The sequence below is a fragment of the Bacidia gigantensis genome (genome assembly GCF_019456465.1).
Source record: "Bacidia gigantensis strain McMullin 20006 chromosome Unknown contig_132, whole genome shotgun sequence".
In the NCBI taxonomy this organism is placed as follows: Eukaryota; Fungi; Ascomycota; class Lecanoromycetes; order Lecanorales; family Ramalinaceae; genus Bacidia; species Bacidia gigantensis.
The window spans coordinates 167,758-188,615 of NW_025408592.1; the positions used below are offsets into that span (position 1 = coordinate 167,758).

Consider the following 20,858-nt stretch of genomic DNA (forward strand, 5'->3'; position numbering starts at 1 on the left):
CCATTATCCTCTTCTCAATCATCACATTCAGCCTAGCAGCCGCCTACGCAACACAGCTCTACAACGCGCCTCTCGAACAGGTCTCCTACCGCCCCAACTACCAGCGCTGGTCCATCGCGTAAGTGTCCTTCACTTAAAATTCCCATTTCACTAAGACTCACCCAAATAGCTGGTTCATTTTCTACGCGCCATTCCTTCCCTTCGTCTCCATTAATCATGGCATCGTCGACATGGTCTTCCTCCTCCGCAAGCGTCTCAATCCCATCTACGCTCTTGTATGCGCCATCATCTTCCATCTCGGCTGGTGCAACATAACCTGGATATGGTTTCAATGCGACTGGGGCGGGGATTATGGAATTTGCTATCAAGGTTACCTCGCTGAGGATAATACTCACGCGGTGGATGGGGTTTCGAAATATGGAGTTTCGAATGGGCTGTCGAAGGCCCTGGTGGGTTTCGGAGTGTGCCTGACCTTCTTGTATGTTTTGGAGAACAGATGGTGGGTCCTGGCGATGGTAGCTGATGATCTTGATAGGTATTTTTGCTATATACCAGTGGCGGCGGTCGTGATACACAGAGTAAGAATGGCGAAAAGGGTTCCAAAGCAGGGTATAGAGCTTAAGGATATTCCTCGAGATTCGTCAATGTCTTGAGAGATAGTAAAGGCGCTTCAGTGGCTGATGAGGATACATCGAAGGCTAGAACAACAAATTTGGATGTATTAGCCTAAGGCGTTCACTCATCTGGCGCAAGTAGTGGAAAAGGCGCAACGTACTTTGCTCTTTTTAGAAGTCCTCTTGAGGAGCCGGCGTCGAAAGTTGAGACATAACCTCATCGATGGGTATGAAGATGTTCACCGTCTTGACGAATTTTACGTAGGCTGCGGCGGACACGTGGGGTTCGAAGAACTTAGAGTCGAAAATGCCCCAGGTTTCTAAAATCTCTTTTGCTTCCGAAATCGTGATAGATTGTCCTTGGTATTCGAGGATCTTTGTGTCGATTTCTGGAGGTATTTGGGGCGTCTCGTTAGTCATTTTTGGAATTAAATGGCTTTGTAAAGTTGAATTGTTATGCATTAGGTTTGTTCAAGTGAGGAGAATTTTAGAATTGTAGACCTGTAGTACTATGAGTGAGGTGTGATGAGGGAAGGAGAAAGAAGTGGGAGGAAGAGCGCAGTCTTGATAAACCACGCATGTAGTACGCCGCCAGGTCGCTCAAATCGTCCTGCACAGATGGAGCCCCTGTGCTACCTAGGGAAAATTTAATGTGAGGGTCGTTGTACGACGAAACCCTCTAGGCCTGAATGATTAATCTGACGTCAGATGATCATGACTGTCTCAGGATGTTGTACAATACTATAGTGATAGGTCATGATATTAGTGTATGACTGTAATTAGGCTTCATCAACATCCTGTGGACCAATCTTTGTATCATTAGTTAGTGAAGTAAGTGATCGCTATTGTACAACACTACTAAGCATACAAATTTCGGCCGTCCGTCAAAGAGTCCTCCACACCGTGCAAACTACATTGGTCATTGAGCCTGCCTTCCACATCCATGATATTGTAGTACAGGAAACCTGCCCGTACGTAACGACTGGATGTTCCCGCCGTACCTTGGGTCTTCCCTCACTTGCAGCACTCCGTGTTGACTTCTCAGATCATGTCGATGCTCAAATCTCCCCGTAATACTTCGAGAAATCATCATCGACCTCCCTCCAAAGGCTGTCAAAATATCCAGGTATGCTTGAATAGCCATACGACTTCCTACCACTCCCAGTCGTAATACGACAGTCACTCCCAAATTTCTTGTGCATAGGCTGTAGGTCTTCCCTGAGATCTCGCCCTGAGTACCCCGAATCACTTGAACGAGCCAGCTCTCCATAATTGTACGTGCGCGTAAAATCAAATACCACCTCCTTCAGAGCAGAAAGTTCGCGTAGGTACTTGACAGCATCTCGAAGCGCCCTACGGCCCACATATTCATCATAGTTGAGCACTTCTACCGTGACTTTGGTGAGAGGGTTGCGCCACGGGTTGTGCCAATTGTAGATAGTCCGCTCGGGGCAGTGCCAGCTAGTAAAGTTGCCAACGCAGTTCGCAAGTATACGAATACTATTATACTTGATGAACATCTCGTAGGCTTCAGTGGCGATGGTTGAACTCGATGCTTTGGCGTCGAAGATGCCCCATTCCTTCCTAAAAAGCCCCCAGGGATCGCTGATCCTGATCTCTACTCCCCCAGCAGCGAAAGCATCACTGAAAATCTTGTCACGGATCTCCCGTGGGAGGTCGAGAAAGGTGGCTCCAGGCATGTTGGGTAAGTATCTGAGACCTGGATCGTAGTCAGTCTTAGTAAAAATGACTTCCAAGCCGTACGGTATGGTGAAGAAAACAAGGATCGCTGGGATGTATCAAGCTTTTATAGACCAAACTACTGTGTTAGACTCTACTTTTGGCGCTTATACTGCTACATAGTGACGCGAACGGTTTGTATCACGTGTTGGAGAAGTGGCGTGAGGTAGACACTTGAATCAGAGTTCCCTATTGAGGTCGACACCAACCCGAAGTGTTGCAACGAGAAATTAGCCTTAAATTACTTGATCATGATGCTGAATGACAAGAACCTTGATCGTGGGCCGAGAATATAGACTTCGTTAGGCTGAGTTACAACGTAGCAAACCGTTCTTCAATAACTCCGTCTCAAGAATAGGCACCACCTCGTTGAAATAATGTGTCGCGGGCCCATAGTAATGAAATCCTTTCTTCGCCGAGAATGCTTCGTGCTCCAATGGTCCACAATGCCAATATACAAGAATCTTGCATCTATATCCAAGTCTCTCCACAAGAGGCTTCAGCTCCGTATCCAGTATCTTCAGGCACTGCGGTGTCGCTTTCATATTCCAAAAGTCGAGGCAGAATTTGATGTCTACCGACAGCAGGCTCGGACATCCCAGCAGTGATTGGACACCCTCCCTAAGTCGCGAATAGTCCCCTTGTAGCTCATGCTGGGCGATTTCGACACTGATATTCTGCACGAAAGGACGGAGGGCAGAGACTTTCTCCGAATCATACGAGTTGGAAAAGGGGCCAGGTAGAGGCAAGTTCACCACGAAATTATACCTTTTGCACAACATTGTGCTTGCTTCGGCGGCCAGTTGACGATTCAAAGCTCGGGGGCCAAGGAGTCCTTCATGGTTTGAGAGGAATTCGTCGCCTTCTTCGGGCCAAAAGATGTATTCGAATGTCTTGAAAGGCAGAGCGGAGGAGTATTCGAATATGATTCCGCGGATTTCTGGAGGCAGAGACATGAATGTTGTTGACATATTGGATTCTTTTTCAAGTCGAACAGTAGGATTGATTCCCGATATGGTCTCGAAGACTGTTAGGCGTTGTGGGCTTCAGGTGCTTTTGGAGGTTGTGATCGTGCTATATCGATTGCTTGAAGGATGCAGTCGTACAAGAAAGAGTGTGTCCAGAATATTCGTATTAGCCTATCCCATTACACTTATAGAACGAGCGTGACTTTATGTGTGCGTGACGTATGCATTGGAACACATGCGTGACATTTTCCAGATAATATTTCCACTGCTACTGTCGGCTTTAAACCCTTAATTTGAAAGAACGGGCTCACGTTTGTACTAGCTTTCTGTCTGCAGACTTGTTGCGTCTTCATCCATCTCAATACTAACCCAGATGAGTCAAGACTCACGCTGAGGATTCCAACGAGAAATCATTCTCCTTAGTCTTGGATCCAACGAAGTATCTTTCCCTTCAGTCTCGAGGTCCTTAGATCCAACTTCGTCGTTCAAAATGTCGATTGCGCTCTCCAGTTCTCCCACCGCTCCCTTAATGTCCCAAGACTGCCAATCATCAAATAACCACTCAATCTTGAATTGAACTCCAGCCCCAAGCCTCTCCACAAGTGGTTGGACATCCTTGTGCAACAGCCTCAGCTGGTTCAAGGCGCGCAGCTTGTCCCACTCCATAAGGCCGTAGTCGAAAATTACTCCCTTCAAGTTGGGGCAATTCTTGAGGAGTGCCACCCGGTCCAGGACTAGATGATGGCCTATCATGGTTGAGTGGTAGGGGAAATAGATGGTGAGGTACTCAACCTCGCTGGTGAAGTCGCAATTGGTGTCGTCCATCGAGTAATTTCCGTTTAAGAAGAGGTGGGCTTCCTCAATGGAGACGGTGAATCGAGACATGCCGAATGGCTTCTCGGAGGTCCAGAGGCACTGTTTCTTGTTCGGTAGATCTTGTGAACCTGCTTGGAGTCGTCGGTGACCTTTGGATTCTAGGTCAGGAGACATTTCATAAAGAATTTAGATATATCTAGCTAAGCAGTTGTAGAAAAAGTGTCGCATGTTATCATTGCAACAAGCGCTTTGTTTTCAATCAAACAAAGAGCCCAAAGCCTGGTGGAAAAAATAGCCCATTTTCGCGACAATGTAAGGCGCGTGACAATGGCGGCAGCTGCTAGAAACATTGCGGGATTGAACTTTGTAAGAGGATCCGATCAAATATCTCCATGCCATTATCGACGTGTATTGTTTGCGTCGATCAGCACATAGAAACCCTAATCTTGTCTCGCGCGCTGCGACAAGATCTCCTCAATCAAGGCCCAAAGGGAGTTTCAAGTGTCAGCATCCCAAAAGATCCATACCATACGTTCAGTGCCATCTCCGTCTTTGGATCTTAAGTGAAGCGTGAAAATGCAGGATACGAGGTGCATCTCAAAAGAACGAGCAAGGTCCGTGGCGAGTGAAATGGCGTTCTTTTCGCCTGTATTGAGACTTCGTGAACAAAGTCCAAACACAAGATTGAAGAGAAAGCTCATTGAAGTTAGCCGAGAGCCTTGTTTGAGACCCCCTTCTCTTGTGACAGATTGTCGTAGTCTAAACTTCATGTCTGACCACTCAGTACAACGCGCTGACATACATGATGCTCGATAACTGTACTTGACCAAGCGACCCTTTCCAACAAGGTCTATAATCGCGAAGCTTTAAGACCCTGAGTCGCTCGAGCGTCGTATAGTGAGTCGATTGACTGTACTATAGTAGTGAAAACTGCCAGAAACGATTGGTTCTTGAAGAACAGACTAGGGTTAGAAGCCGCAAAATTCGGGGATCCGTCATTATGCATCCAAAAGGTTGAGCGTTTACTAGTCATCCAGAAAAGGAAGGTCCTCCAGTCCTGAAGCGCCAAGAAAAGGCAGGTATTATTATTTTTGAAAGAAAGTGATCGCCCTCTCGAGAAAGACGCAGGGACAATGACGCCTAACACGCAGATCGCTGCCTTAATATTCCTTGTCGCTTTGTGCAGGGCAGACAATAAGTGCAGAAGCCGATGGTGCGTTAATGAAAAGGCCATTCCAACGCGATCTACCACCGAGTTCCCCTTGCCGCGTAAAATGCTTTGAAGCAACATACTCACAGGTATCTCTATATGGCGGGGATATCTCATCAGGAGAAGCAAAGTTGTCTGAGTTCGAGGGAGCGGCAGGACTTTTATCTCATGCAGGGAGGCCTGATACCCCGCTTTAAAGCAGCAACAAGTCCCTCGCAGCAGGAGAATCAGTGAGCCGAGGTCACATTTTCACTGTAAGGAGTGCAAGGGGAACTCTAGAGTCGTAAACGATCGAATGATTTGTTCCGAATCTGTACACCGAAGGTTCCTCCATCGGGCTCCGCTGATATGTCTCAAGGTCTGTTCTCACAATCGATCAATCTTGTGGCATGGTTTTGCCGTATAGGTCCAAGTATACCCAGGAACGAAACTAAGCATTTTGTCGTATTTTTGATGAGTCCAGCACTCCCGGGCCTGCCAAGGCCTCAGTACCGCGTTCCAGGTCTCGATACAGGAGTGCTTGATAGCTCCATTCATCAGGGATAGTGTCCCTCGTAATTTGTCGAGCCTTGGTGATGGCGGTGAGATTCAATGATTGAAGTGAGATGTTGCTAAGGGCTTTTCCGAACGATCAGGCGACAGCAACCATCAGCGGGTGTTTTGGAGAGAAACTCAATCTCTTGTGGGGGTTTAGCTCGCTCGTTCGGCGATTATTGATGGAAGGAAATTCATGGATGTCCTTCTACCTCTTTACGAGCATCCAAGTAATGTCGTCGATGTGGTTCCAGCGACCTCAATGTACCGTACGCGCAAATGGGGTATTTTCGGACGTTTGTAGGCTATGAAAATCCAATTGAAATCTCTAGGAATTGTATAAAGTACTCAATGCTCCCAGATCAAATGTGTTTGGCATATGAAACCCCTTGTTGTACTTTGTCTCTTCTGACTTTGGCTGTCGCTGTGACGGCGGGATGGGCTGGGTTGCGGTTGCATACTCGTGGGATGGTCCCGAAGGTTGGACAGGGCCGTATTAGAACGCGTCCAAGCGTGGTAGATTATGACAGTCGGAGACGCCTCAGTTCTCTGAGGTAGATTGTGTTCGCTATAGAGGAAGGGGCTTTGAGTGGAATGGTCAATCTGCCCACGCTTTGTGGTGCTGTGAAGGTAACCAGTGAAGTACTTTCACATCTCAGATCAGTTGCGACCCAAAATGAATTTCGAAGTCACCTTGTAGCCCAGGGAAATATTTTCATGCATTATCCTTTAGCTGGCTCACGGCCTCGAGGCGTCGTGGTGTCCTCGTAGAACCTTAGTATATATTGCGGCCAAGAACGGGACTAGTAGCGCCGCCCGAAAGGGTCATCATCACCGATATAAGCTGGTACTTGGGCTTCCGGGACGTAGGGGATAGCTTACCAAGACTTTCGACACTTTTACTGCCTTCAGACCGTCTCAGATGCTTGGTCGGAGGACCCTACTTGGATCCGGTCGAGCATGAGCTCCCTGCCCCCAACACCAGCAGCGTGTTCATCAAGCAACGCGTACCACTACCCCTCTTGCTTGGAGGCCCACTTGGAAGGTAGACAAATAGTTGAGAAGGTATCATTGAGTTCATCACAGCGACGATTGCCAAGCTTTGAAGGTTGAGTATAACGACGTGGTTAAATCCACAGAAGTCTTGCCGGACGACGAAAGGTAACTTCACAACAATGATTAGACACCCGATCTCAGCAAAAGCATTATAGAGAGGTGTTGTAGTACTAGACCCTAAGCTCTTGCGTGGTCTGCTAACCCAGAATCGGTATGTCTTCGGCCTGGCAATCTATTATCTTTTGTACGTCTGGGCTAAATAAAGCCGTGACTAGAACTATCACCTCCTCAAAGGAAAAGAAAGCCTTTCAGGATGAACAATTGTACTTCAATATTACTCTATTATGACTGCATCAAGCGCTGAAGAAGGAGTAGAGAGGTATCTTCCAAGCAAACGCGTCGGACGGGCCTCAGTGAGTTGAGAAGACTTCAGAGACTTTGAGAGCAGACCAACTCAAGAGTAAGTGGTAAGTAATATGGCGTATTACGTGGCACGGAAAGATGACCCATGAGGATCTCATGGCCACGGGGCTCGTAGAGTCTCATTCTTCAGCGTGGCAGTAAGGTTCGTGGACCGATTTCTCAGCAAATGGTCCGAAAATGGTGAGCGCAATATAAAAATATACTTTCTATGTAAATTTCTTTTGCCTTTGAATTCGTTCAATGCCTATTAATGAAATGAGACGCTTTCCTTTTGCAAGAATCAGAACTATCAAAATCAGAAATTAACAGATTATGAAGAGAGAAAGATTAATCTTGGCTACCTCACGAGATCGACATGGGTTTTTCGCTTTTTTATGACTGCATACACTGTGCCTCTTGATCAACACCTAGCCACATTGATACCCTTTGTCAGTCTTTCATTTTTGAAATTGCTGGCTTAGGAGCATAGCTTACTCTCAATTGCCCTTCTTGGTAAGCCCGCGCTCTCGATTGCCCTTCTTGGAAAGCCGCGGGTTTCCAGACATCGAGAAGCCATAAGGCCCTTTGGCCCCTTTGGAAATATTCTGGGCTGGTGGTTTGTTGTCGATATTCTCGCTATTCCTAGGCTCTGTACCGCTCGCCTTAGTATCGTTCGCCTGCGTGTCACTTGCTTTGGTGTCATTCTTGGTTCATTGTAAGTCATCTGAATAAGAAGAGGTGGCTGTCGAGCAGGTGTTGCTGACAACAATGACTAGGAATACCTTTGGAGGCATTGTTGTCAATGCTTTAAAGCCCCAGGAAACGATAAAGCACAAATGGACTAGTGTTGGTAATAGCGAGAATCTTCTCCTTCGATCTTGGAAGGAAGCGGAAGTTGAAGCCTTTTATGTGCGCATGTCCTGGGACTGAGAAATACCTTCAAGCCCATCAGTTTCTAGGTACTTGCGTCATTGACGCTCGGGCATACTTTTGCCTGCACCCAGCCATAGCGAGAGTCGAATGATGAGCCCCATGTGGGTACAAGCTCGTGCCGGTGATCGTCGGCAAAGCCCTTGGTATCGGCCTTCTAGACCTGAATGAGGAAGCCTGGTGTGTCCTTGCAGTAAAGTCACCAACGAAGCAAGCATTTAGTCTGATCGAAGGGTCGCGATTGGATTCCAACGTGCGGCGCCAAATGCAATGCTCAGCTGGTCTTGAACAAGGATGCCGCTTCTCGTCTCCGAAAGAGAAGAGTCATTACGATGTAAAGCATGTTTCATAATAATGCCTTGCCTCGCTGCGGGAGCAGCAGCAGAGGTGGGGTCTCAGGTGACGAGTCTCCACCATATGTGCATCTCTACACATGCTGCTAACTGCTGAGAAATCTGAGATGCTCTACTTCTAGGTAGAATACGGAGCCGACACCGGGGTACGGCCACCCTGAATATGACTGACTTCTCCATCTACGAGAGCACTGCAAAGCACTTGCCAGAGAAGTGCTCGTGCTGCCGTAGACCCACCGGAACGACGTACAAGTCACATGGCCGGAGAAATGCAGCGTGACTCTGCGTTAAGCAGGGAGCAACTTCCTAGCGCCAGATTATCTCACCGCTGGTTCCAGAAGATAAGGCTACGCTGTGGCAGCTGGATTGACGATCGAGCATATCGAACAACGGCAAATGAAGTCATGGTCCCATGACGCTGCACTTGTCTCTGTACTTTGACACGAGGTACTCTAACGCAACAAAACGAGAATACTGATAGCCTCACAACAGAGAGGATTGACACACGCGTCGCGACGTTGGAAAGGAAAAATAAGGTAGATGACGCGCAGTGCCCCTGGAGCTAATGAATAATCAGCTAGGGGAAATTTCACCAACGATACGCCATCGTTGCCTGTCGATCTCCCATGCTACAATGACTTTGTACTGACCCCTTGCTACCCACCCTGCGGTCGAGAGTGGACTTTGCTGCGCGAGGTGCGCGATTATCAAGGCTGGGCTGACAACGCAATCTCTTCTGGATCATATGCGGAGGATTTGATTTTGACATCAATGATGTTACGCATCGTCGATTCTATTATATTTTCCCTTGCAGCTCGATCGCCGCGTCATGGAGTCAAATGCACGCAGGTAGAGGGACAGCATCCCAGCCGGCGGCAGGAAGAGTGACTGGCACTCAGTAAAGACCTGCTCTGGAAAAGTCTCACAAAAATCCACTGACATAGCAATCCCTGCTGTGGATGCAGAGAGCCCAGGATGCGTCCATTTCATGAATCTGACGTGTGCTAATGCGCCAGGCGTTCCTTGTCCTTCCCTCTAATGATGGTCTTTGAAAGAGCTTGGGAATCAGGCACAACCCCTATCCTACGGCGCCCAACGCTACATTCTCTGTCTCTGAGACCTGTATCATCGACCATTGCGCCCAAGACGCCGACATTCACAGAATCACGTCACAAACGTAATAATGGGGAGATTTGAGAGAGCACTACTACAACGGTGTCGACACGGGATCAGTAATCCACACCCTGCGACTCAGGTTCGGACGGGGTTGACAGTCCGTAGGCGTTGCCAGGGAGCCTCGAGTAATCAAGAACCCTTTCAGTACGTCACAGGCTTCGGCTGATCGAATCAGAAACGATGAAAGCCATCGGCCAGGAGAGCATTTGCTTTGGCAACCGAAGAATTCAATATGGGACGTTTAAAGAGACGGAGATAGTATGCTATCGGCAGATTCATGAAGGTGAGAGACAAGACTCCAGGATCTCAAGGTCGACAACTCACTCATGGTCCTACCATCTTAGCAAGCATGAATCTCGTTCCTTGCTCTTCTCCGTTACCGGCCACCTCTGCCTCCGAGGACGAACTAAAAAGCTCTACTGTCTCACACACAAGCAGGACGCGTCTACAGCTACTTTGGCCAAAAGTATTAGCCCTCAAGATGTTCTTTTTTTTCAAGAGCGTCTGCTCGTTTGCAGAGGAGTAATGTCGACGGGTACACGTGTACGCAATTTTCGGGGGTTGGCTGCCGAAGTAGCTGTGAAGGCTTTACGACAAGGAGACATTCATGAAAAATCAAAGCGCGGTTTTCACTCGGCGGAAGAATTGTTATGGCACTTTAGGTCAAGACTCGCGGAATGAACATTATACTGAGACAGAAGTACAGTCGAGGTGACATCTAGAACTACAAAAGTGTCACGTCGCTCTTGCTCGCTTTCCGTCCAGCCTTGATCCCCTTTGGCCCATCCCAGTTCCTCAGTCTTGAAGCAATATGCATCTCTAGATCTCTCCCAGTCACATGGAACAAAGACAAATGCAGCTAGGGTCCTCATGCCTAAGCTTTTCGAGCCCATGGTCTACATGAAATTCTTGAGCCAATAGCCTGAGCTCCACAACTGCTCTCGTCATAAATTCTTCAGCGCAGGGAGTGTTACTTAGTGTAGATGAGACCAGGTGAACCTGAGCTGGTGCGATTCCACTGATGTAAACACGTCAGGCTTGGCAGATCGTTTTATCTCGGGAAAAAATCTCGCCGTGCCGAGTAATCAGACGTCTGCCGGAGGCTCGGGCATGGCGATACATCCTGCCAAGTCTCTGTGATTATTTAACCTCATGACCTCTCTGACATTATGAGTACAAAGTCACGCAAATTTGTTGGACAGCCTTACTTGCGTAGTTCTAATAATATTTGAAATATTTCGTGGAAAACTCATGACCTAGTTTTGAAAGCCGAATTCAATTTCAATTTTCACGTTACGCAGTACTGAACAGACAAAACATTCGTCTTCAGCTCTCCAAGTCGTCTCCATTCATAATATGTGCCAGGCTTAATGATTTGCCGGTAGACATCATCCTCCTGGTTCGGCCTGCAAATGCGAGCTTAAAGGAAAGACGGGATCTTACCTCTTTCGCAATAAAGTTGAAATAGGGACGAGCAGCCATTGTCAAGTTTCAGCTCAGGCTGTTTAAACCATAATTTTGATCTATGGAAGTCGAATCCGTTTGTCTTTCTACAAGATGGTCGGCCCCACTGTTCTGCGACGCGTCTACTTTGACAATAGCAACGAATCAGGCAGACCAGTAGACAGCCTTTCGCAATCTCGTCAAATGCTGAACGTTGAAGTCCTACACTTTCGAATTGACCAGCCCAGAAAGCTGTGCAGCAGATGGCAGGCTGCCCCGGGCGATGTTTTGTCCCGGGTCTTGAGCCACACATCTCACGCTTCCCAAATCTCACCAGTTTGATAATAAGTGTCGATTATAACGACGAGATTTTTTCACACAGCACTATCATCCAGCGCTATCTAGAGGCACGTAGGTACTTGGTGCAAAGACTATCATATGCTGCAGAGACTCTCGGTGCTGCTCAGAAATCATATTTGGTAGGCTCCTCCTCAAAATTGCCCCTGACGTGGCCTCACCACCTATGCATGACACAAGCCTCATGCCATCACCGAGATCACCATCTCCCCCTCCATGTCCCTCATGAAATTCGCTAGTACCTACGAGGGCAACTCTCCATTTGAAAGAACCTTGCTTGAAACCCTTATCCAAGACAGAATCCAGGAATTTGGGGAATGTCGAGCCTTTATATACGCGGATGCGGATACTTCAAATCAACGAGGGGTGGCCTTCCAAGATGAAGAGGTCAATCGGGCAATGTTTCGTCAGGGAAAGGCTGCTAAAGGATGTTAAAGCATGGCGGGAAATGATGGCCGTCAGGGAAGACAATTGCAAACGTTCTGGGAGGGTGTCATGTTTACACCAGACTGCGAAGCCTGGCTTCCATAGTTGCCGCAGATACTGCGAGTAAGGCTCCTCCTTTATTGGATAAATAACTTCTTACATATATCATCGACCAGATGATTTTCAACGATCGACTGCAGAGGCAGCTTCGACACCAATGCGCCATGACTTTCAAGATTTTTCGTGATCTGAGTGGACTCTTACTTTGTACAATTGTAAGCGCAAGATGAAATTCGATAGTATATTTCGAGATCTGCTGCAACGAGCACGACATCACACCACGTCAGACGCAGGCTTCATATGTAGTCTATGGAAACAGGAAAGACAACAGACAATCTCTTCAGGTCGTATAATTTGTCTAGGGCCCACGGCTTCATGTACAATTTGAGAGTCCTCTCCGCCCATTTCAAGATTGACGTATTCGAACTGAGTCTGGGTTCCCTTTGTCTGAAGTCGGTGTCAGAGCTTTCACGATCTTAGATTGCCATGCTGCCGGAGCAAGCTCGAAGATTTGTTTGGGGTCATGCAATGTCGTCGTGATGCGTCATCATGGTATTTAAACCCTTTGTAGCAGGATATGCCATTACGAAATCTCTCCCCGACTGGCATTTGAGATGCAGCAATACCGAACACATGCGCCAGCCACCCGAGTCTTGAATCATCAAATTGAGCATGGGGATGCTCCAGGGCTGGCAGGATTTTCATATGCCGTAGTCCCTCCTCTAGCCATGCTCTTATCTCTGAGGTACCTACGAGGTGCTTTTATGGCCGAGAATTGTGGCCCATTTTTGACAAGAATATCGTGGGTAGCATATCCAGAGCGAGCCGACGCCGTAATACTCTCGTATCCATGCGCTCAGGTCAGTTAACCATCTTCGACATCTATCCAAATTATCTCATTCCTCAGTTCCCCATAACTTCCTATATTCAATGATCCGCTGCAAATCGCCTTCGCTTCCACTCGCTCTGAGGACTTCTACAAGGTCAAGCACCGAGATGATGCTCAGTACTGGCACTTGAAAGTCTCTTCGCATTTGCGCAATGGCACTAATATTTGGTGCCTCTTCCCCTTCTTTTGTAGATGGCAATTTCTCCATTCGATCTAAAGCAATCACAATTCCCGCGAGGGTTCCTCCCTGCGCTTTTATAATATCCACAGATTCCCTCACCGCTGTACCCACCGTGAGAACATCATCTAGCACCACTACCCTTTTGCCCTCCAATTTTGCTCCCACCAAGCTTCCACCATCGCCGTGAACCTTCACCTCTTTCCTATTGAAAGCACAACCAACGTGCCCAAATTTTGCCCCATCCAATCTAGCGAGCTCTGAGAATGTAGCTGCAGCGAGAGGAATAGCCTTGTAGGCGGGCCCGAATAGGACGTCGAAGCCAAAGTCTGGGTGAGAGACTGTGGATTGGAGAAGAGTTTGGGCGTAGGCTGTCTGGATTGAGTGGAAGAGGGATGCATTGGTTAGGAAAAGACCGGCGTTAAAGAAGAAGGGGGAGCCCGTGCGGCCGGATTTGAGGGTGTAGGAGCCAAATTGAATGACGGAGCCGCGTAGACAGGCGGACAGGAAGTCGGCTTTGTAGGCTGGAAGGTCTGGGGTGGACATAGTCGGTGATGATTGGCCTTTTTGAGGCGAAAGCAAGACGTTCCGAATCAAATTACAGATACAGAAGCCCAGCAGCTATGCAGGGTTGCCAGAGGTCTGAGAAAAAGCATCCACAAAATTATTGCAAACAGACTGTCCGTGCTTGTCGTAAAACGCATACGAGATCCCTGAGCCAGGATGTCAGATCTCAAACTCTGAACAGTCTCAGATCCCCAGGTACAACTTCCAAGAGCAAGCTGATCTGAGGCAATCCTCAGTTTGGGCGTCATTGAAGTGGAGCCGATAATTGTGCAAGCCCTAATCTAGACCGAGGCCGGAATGCCAAGCATCTCCAGCTATCACCGGGTAGCGTATGTGATGACCGCCGGTATGGGAAGCTGCCCTCGTCCTGATTTACTGCGCTACTACTAGCACCGACTTTCAAAATCTCGGTACTTGATAGTCCCATTGTCTGTACTCACTTCGACAGAACCCCTAGCTTCTCTGTTTCACAATGGGAACTCAAGTAGGGCCGGTAGACGCCCCTTCATTGGGCAACCCATCCGACAAGAAAACTGTTGCGTACTTCTACGACTCTGATGTGGGCAATTACGCCTATGTGGCGGGCCATCCTATGAAACCTCACAGAATACGGATGGCTCATAGCCTTATCATGAATTATGAGCTTTACAAGAAGATGGAAATATACGTACGTGCTATGCTCCACATCTCCTCAAAGTGCAGCAGCCGACTGCGTTCGAGCGCGCAGTATGTCATCCCTTGCTTCAGGAATTGACTGAATCTAGCGAGCCAAACCTGCGACGAACTACGAAATGGCCCAATTCCACACCGACGAATATGTAGAATTCCTCAAGAAGGTCACGCCAGATAACATGGAGCAATATCAGAAAGAGCAGGGAAGATTCAACGTCGGAGACGACTGTCCAGTATTTGACGGCTTGTTCGAGTTCTGCGGCATCAGCGCCGGTGGCAGTATGGAAGGCGCTGCAAGATTGAATAGAGGGAAGTGTGACGTTGCGATAAATTGGGCGGGTGGCCTTCATCACGCGAAAAAGAGCGAAGCCAGCGGTTTTTGCTACATTAATGGTAGGTTCACACTTTACTCCAAGGCCGCGCACTGACTACCAGTACAGACATCGTTTTGGGCATATTGGAGCTTTTACGGTACAACCACAGAGTCCTCTACATCGACATTGATGTTCACCATGGTGATGGTGTAGAAGAAGCCTTTTACACTACTGACCGAGTCATGACTGTCTCATTTCACAAGTATGGCGAGTACTTTCCCGGCACCGGAGAGTTGCGCGATATAGGCGTTGGGTCGGGCAAGCATTACGCGGTGAACTTCCCATTAAGAGATGGCATTGACGACAAATCCTACAAAGAAATATTTGAGCCGGTCATCCAGAGCGTAATGGACTACTACAGGCCAAATGCGATTGTACTACAATGTGGTGGAGACAGCCTCTCAGGCGATCGGTTAGGATGCTTCAACCTCAGCATGAACGGACACGCAAATTGCGTCAACTTTGTCAAAAGCTTCAATCTTCCAGTCTTGGTCCTAGGAGGAGGTGGATACACAATGCGAAATGTCTCCAGGACGTGGGCATATGAGACTGGTCTCCTCGTCGGACAAAAAATGGGTCCAGAGTTGCCGTTCAATGATTATTATGAAGTGAGCACCTCTTGCAACCGTGTCTGTCATCATCCACTGACCCTCCCAGTACTATGCGCCGGACTACGAGCTCGATGTACGGCCCTCTAACATGGATAATGCCAACTCCGGCGACTACCTTCAAAAGATCAAGATACAAGTTATAGAAAATCTTCGGCAAACAGTCCACGCGCCCTCCGTACAGCAGCAAGACGTACCACGCGACCCAGAGGGGTACAACGACGAAGCCGATGCAGAATTAGATGATGCCGATGAGGACGAAAACCCTGACGTCCGCCACACGAAACGCCGTCTCGATCAATATGTTGAGAAAGACGGCGAGCTCAGTGAAAGTGAAGACGAATATGAGGCAGAACTGAACGGTGGGCGCGGACACAGAAATGGTGTCAAGAGGCGGAGAAACATGATGGACTTCCAAAACCCCCTTGCAGTGGCCGATGATGAGAGCATTGTTGGTGGCAGTCGTGCTGCGTCAGCTCGTAGTGGCCGAGGCCAAACGAACGGCATTGATCACAGTGACGTTGGTGACAGCGAAGCAGCCGACGATGAAGATGAGGATGTCGATATGGCTGACGACGACGTCAACGGTGCAGCAAACGGAACGGCTGCCCAGGAAGCGACTCCACCAGACTCTCCAGAACAGATCGCTGCCGACCCAACGCTGCCCGGAAATGTTGCCACAGATACTGGCAACGATGCGATGGATGAAGGAGATATGGCTGTTGATGATGATAAGGAGGAGGGCAGGGAGGAAAGGGAGATCGAAGCTGCGACGGCCGAGAAGGCCACAGAAGTGGTGCAACGGCAGGAGGATTCATGACAATACGCTATCCATATTTGATTGGTGTAAAGATGTAAGGTACGGAGACGTTATCGTGCATAGCGTGGCGCATGGAATGGGCTTCATTGAGTCTTGCAAATGGTATAGTAGGATCTGGACGACATTTGATTTCTCACTACGCGCCAGCATTTACCAACACGCTTATTCATCTATTTACATCTTCCACCATTTCGTACAAATACACATTTCACCCGTATGCCGCCTCGTCCATCGTCACCTCAAAGTTGAAGTTTCCTTTGCCGGGGGTATTCATGCCAAATATTATCGTCACGCTAAACGCCGCTATGTCAAATGTAATTTTATCTTTCCAATGCCTGCTTCACGGGATCTTCTTCCACTCGTTGCCCTTCTCATCCCTCTTTGTCGTCCTGATTTTGCCAAGGAATGATTTCTTCGGTTTGGGCATCTTTGGCTTCTCAGTCTTGGATTTCTTGCTGCCCCAGAGAATTGAAAAAGCTGATGGCGCGTCTCGATCATCGTATTCTCTTTCGGGTGTGACAGCGTTATACTCTTCAGCGACCTCCTGCTGCTGGAGTCTGTTGACCAAATCAGCAATGCACACGGATTAAAATAACCATCTGTGGCATGACTTACTCTTTCTCTCGCCGGTGTTGCATCTTTGTCCACCTTTCTTGCTCCTCCTGCGTATCTACATCCGAAAGGGAACGGAGTGTGCTTGCGTCTGCGAGCACAAATTGCTGTGGCTGCTTCTCTTCACCAGGCGTATCCCATGGACAAGCAGCGGCCATTGTGTTTGTGTGGTGTGGCATTGATGGAGGGGTCAGAGACAGTACGAGGAAACTTTAAGCAAAGTTCGAAGGAGTATTTGGGCACTTAATACACGTTACGTTCGAATCGAATGGCCCGTAAAGGTGCTGTGCCGAATATCTTCTTGGGATGATGAAAGGAGATACAGATGCAAGATGTCGGAAGAGGAGGCCGACGACGCTACTTCAACAAAATAGCTCTACGATTCAAGCTTATCAGCCCCCGAGGAACGTTCCCACATGGAAGTTTGGAACTTTCCATCTAGCCCCGATCATCCAACCCCTCAAATCGTTTTCGAGGCCGCTCCCTCACATGCAGCACAGGAGTGGCAAGGCTCACCTATCGCTTCAAACAACCGACCACACCACCAAGACCAGAGTGGACCTGCCAAGAAGTAATAAGAGAGGAGACTTCCATGACCAGTCAGCATGACCTCATGTTCACCCAATCAATATCGTGACAGTACAGCATCAAAGCACCATACTCGGCTGACGATTGGTTTCGCAAATAGCATCCTTGCGAACGTTAAATTATTATCCCACCACTCTGATCATGCAAGTAGAACTGCAGAACATGCGTGCATTTGGAAGCACACAGCACCGCTGACGCAGGGGGCGTTCTAGCCGCATCTAAGACGGTATGTTCCATGGCTTCTCACACATGGTTGATAGGAATGGCAGTCGACTCTCTGTGGTGAGTACGGTACAAGCAAAGATAGCGGAACGACACCAATCCGATCAACCTTAAAAGGCACGATATGATTCGAGCTTCGGCGGCTCTGGGGAAGCCTGCAAGGGCACATAAAGCGGGATGGTGTCGTCGGTCTGAGGGAGCCTTTTCGAAGCCAGCAGAAAAGGCCAAGCACAAGGAGCTTTCGCCTAAAGAGGACAAGTGATGGGGTCTATAATCGCTAGAAAGGTGATCCTTCAACGCTAAGCTGCCCTGAGCCATACAGACCGAGGCCACTAAACAAGCCACTTGCACATAGCTCGTCATTTCTTCCCCTTCCCGCCCCCTGGCCGTCAATCTCGGCGAATTTTTTGGCACCAGTGAGGTCCTTCCCGCTTGGTTAGCACTAGCTCGGTCAGGGGTTTGAGGATCATTCTTCATGCGGGGAAGTATCGTCGATAGCATCGATAGCATTGAAAATATGCACGTCTCGGAATACATGAAGCAGCTGGGTGTTGAGCATGCTGTCATCGCTACGTGTGAGATAGGAAGGCAATTGCAACCAGTCAGTCCCATGGCAATCTGAACGAATCCTTGCGAAAGGGGAAATCAACTTGAGATACGCGACATGAGAGGTACGAAAGACATGCCACTAAGAAGGTACTCTTGAGAAGCCAAAGCGTTGATTAGCAATGTCGATCACCTGCCCTCAGTCCCTGTTACCACGTGGTATCCAATATCAGAGGTGCCAGCAACACAGGCTTAACTTCCCCGGATCCTGCGGCCCCACGCTTCTTTGAGCCTCTCACATTACTGAGACATCGCGAACCGTGATGTAGTAATCTACCAAAGCTTCTCGCAAACCAAGATTACAACACGACTCGGACAACAAGTCATTACCAAGTTATGCTTCCCCTTGCTCAGCGAAATGACGCATGCCCGGCAGTCCCAGTCGTCAACAGTCGTTTGCCTGGATATTCAGCACCGGTTTCACACATATTCTGTTGTAAGGAGTGTCATCTCTGGTTCTGGACCAGCTAACCTGGGAAATCAGCAACGTTGGCCCCAACCACGCACGTCAATTGTGTCAGCCGCACCTCTGACATCCAGCCAGCCGCTGCTAAGCCGGAAAGTCTCTCGTTCAAAAATCGTCTCCGGGAGCAGAGACACATACCCCGACGACGGTCTTTGAATAAGTGGCGCAGCACGTAGGAAAATGCACGAAAATTCTGTCTGCAACCAATAAATCCACGCCTGTCCAGAGGGACGAGGGACAGCAAAGTAGTGCAGATCTAGAACGCATATAGAAGCAGACATGGATGTCTCATCGCAGAAACGGCAGTGAGATGCTCTGCAGCAAATAGAAGTCAGCAAAACGAGTCCTTTGAGGCAATTAAAACCTTGCACTATGGAACGGCCATTCTCTTTCTTCATCCACCGAGTAAGTGGGCTGCTCTAAATCATCAAGACGCAGTCACTGGGACTTCACTCGTCTCTAAATCTGTCATCGTCGATTGAGTATACGAGCTGGAGTCTCAGCGCTTATTCATGTTTCTGAAGGTGCGGTCAAAGTCAACACGGGAATGATCATCGTCGATCAGCCTTCACTTTCTCCCGATTCTTCGTGCGTTCACCTCAGCCTGCTAGTTTTCCGGTTCTCCAGGTACTCGAACTGTCGGATTCTAGACCTGATGCTCCTATTTTGCGGGGAGCTTGCATTTTGGGCGGTAGCCGTGCATGTGATTGACAGCGTGGGATCCTGCAAGGACGTGATCAAAGCTTCTCATGAAATTTCGAAGATGGCATTCGTAGAACGCACAAGCATGCGAATCATCGGCTCGGACCACGACCTCGGGTCCAGAATTCGCATGATAGGCATCTATCGGTCTGTCTTAAAGCGAAGAGCACAAAGAGCGAATGCGGAGCCATAGTGACAAGTCTACCCGTTTCTGTATGTGGAAAATGTCTCGGATGAGTCGGTCGGAAGTGTCACTTTGTCTCGGATGATTGAGTCAGATTCTAGCTTCCTGGGCTGGAATATGCATAAAACCCGCCACGACGTCGATCATGGCACTATCATTTCCGACCGGGCGGTCCTTTGATGCTGATGCAGGCGGAAAGCTTCGGGAACCTTGCTTCTAGGCCCTCCTCCTCGAATCGATAGCACTTACGATCACTATACTCAAGCTACACCCTTGTCCCATTGCCCAACACGACATATTGCGTGAGCATCTCTCAGCTTGGGAGAAAGGTCGAAGACGTGGGCTTCTACTCTCACTCGTCCAAGCCCCCACGCGAGGGGAATTTGCTTGCAGTGGGGGTATCTCAGCCCTCTTGGCCTGCGTGACATGATCGACCGAATTGAATGGAAGAAAGGACACCCCCGTATCAAATGCACAAGGAACTTCCTCACCGCACCGCGTGGAGTCAAACCTTAAATGCTCAGATACGGTCCTGGTCAGAGCACGTTGGGTTGACCATCAAAGCTGAGGGGACGAACAAAGGAAGGAAGAAGAAAGTGCACGGTGCCCCCCGCCCGGTTCGCCTGCATAAGCGAATAGATACCCCACAAGTGGCCGCTGTCCTGGCCTCCGCCTAGGCTGCACTTGTACTGCACGATGGCCACGACATCTCTCGATGGGTCCGTGGATGATATGGGGGGGATTGCAGTTTGATATGGCAGATTGATGATGTAGTTAAACAGCATGCTGTTCCATGCTACAGTGAAATGATTCTCCAGAGATGCCTGTCCTATCGTCCGGGGAATATTGGAACAATAGATCACGTAAGGATACGTAGATCATACGAAGGTTTGGATAGGGGGACGAGCAGTAAAGAGTAAAGACAGTAGTCTATCATCATTCACCGCCGTTGCGGACCTTCCGATCCGATGTCCGTGCAGCAGAACGAGCAAATCACTGCGTCTTTCCCTGGTCTTTTGTGTGGTGGGGCAGCATTAGGCTTTGGGCCTGATCGGAGCACGCTATCGCGTCCTTTTTAGGTCAATGTTTTGTGAGCCACTAGGGAAAAATATTGTCAACACGCCATCTCAACGCACCCTCAATCGACTCAGCCAGAAGCGTTAACCGCGATCTAATCCAACAAGGCAGCAGCTCAACACCTTCCACACTCGACTCAGCCTTTCCTTTGTCCGTAATCAACCTTAGCCTTTCTACGGTCTAATCCTGCGCCAAATGATGCACACTA

At 48.7% G+C, this 20,858-nt stretch overlaps 5 protein-coding genes across 5 annotated transcripts; 1 reads left to right on the plus strand and 4 right to left on the minus strand.

The window, feature by feature from the left end:
- Positions 1-32: 32 nt before the first annotated feature.
- KY384_001315 (uncharacterized protein) lies at positions 33-1,034 on the minus strand (the record flags this gene model as incomplete). Its single annotated transcript, XM_044809846.1, has 2 exons — positions 33-506; positions 831-1,034. The coding sequence occupies 2 exons, from the start codon at positions 1,032-1,034 to the stop codon at positions 33-35; spliced, it is 678 nt and encodes a 225-aa protein (XP_044672858.1).
- A 638-nt stretch (positions 1,035-1,672) lies between these two features.
- Positions 1,673-4,312, minus strand: KY384_001316 (uncharacterized protein; the record flags this gene model as incomplete). The annotated part of the gene is made up of 3 exons (XM_044809847.1): positions 1,673-2,403; positions 2,683-3,381; positions 3,712-4,312. 3 exons carry the CDS (start codon positions 4,310-4,312, stop codon positions 1,673-1,675), a joined length of 2,031 nt encoding a protein of 676 aa, XP_044672859.1.
- Positions 4,313-12,981: 8,669 nt separating this feature from the next.
- On the minus strand, positions 12,982-13,698 carry KY384_001317 (uncharacterized protein; the record flags this gene model as incomplete). The annotated part of the gene is made up of 1 exon (XM_044809848.1): positions 12,982-13,698. The coding sequence occupies one exon, from the start codon at positions 13,696-13,698 to the stop codon at positions 12,982-12,984; it is 717 nt and encodes a 238-aa protein (XP_044672860.1).
- Positions 13,699-14,191: 493 nt separating this feature from the next.
- RPD3 (histone deacetylase) lies at positions 14,192-16,193 on the plus strand (the record flags this gene model as incomplete). The annotated part of the gene is made up of 4 exons (XM_044809849.1): positions 14,192-14,386; positions 14,484-14,784; positions 14,832-15,373; positions 15,423-16,193. 4 exons carry the CDS (start codon positions 14,192-14,194, stop codon positions 16,191-16,193), a joined length of 1,809 nt encoding a protein of 602 aa, XP_044672861.1.
- A 340-nt stretch (positions 16,194-16,533) lies between these two features.
- Positions 16,534-16,963, minus strand: KY384_001319 (uncharacterized protein; the record flags this gene model as incomplete). The annotated part of the gene is made up of 2 exons (XM_044809850.1): positions 16,534-16,750; positions 16,809-16,963. 2 exons carry the CDS (start codon positions 16,961-16,963, stop codon positions 16,534-16,536), a joined length of 372 nt encoding a protein of 123 aa, XP_044672862.1.
- Between the last annotated feature and the right edge of the window lie 3,895 nt (positions 16,964-20,858).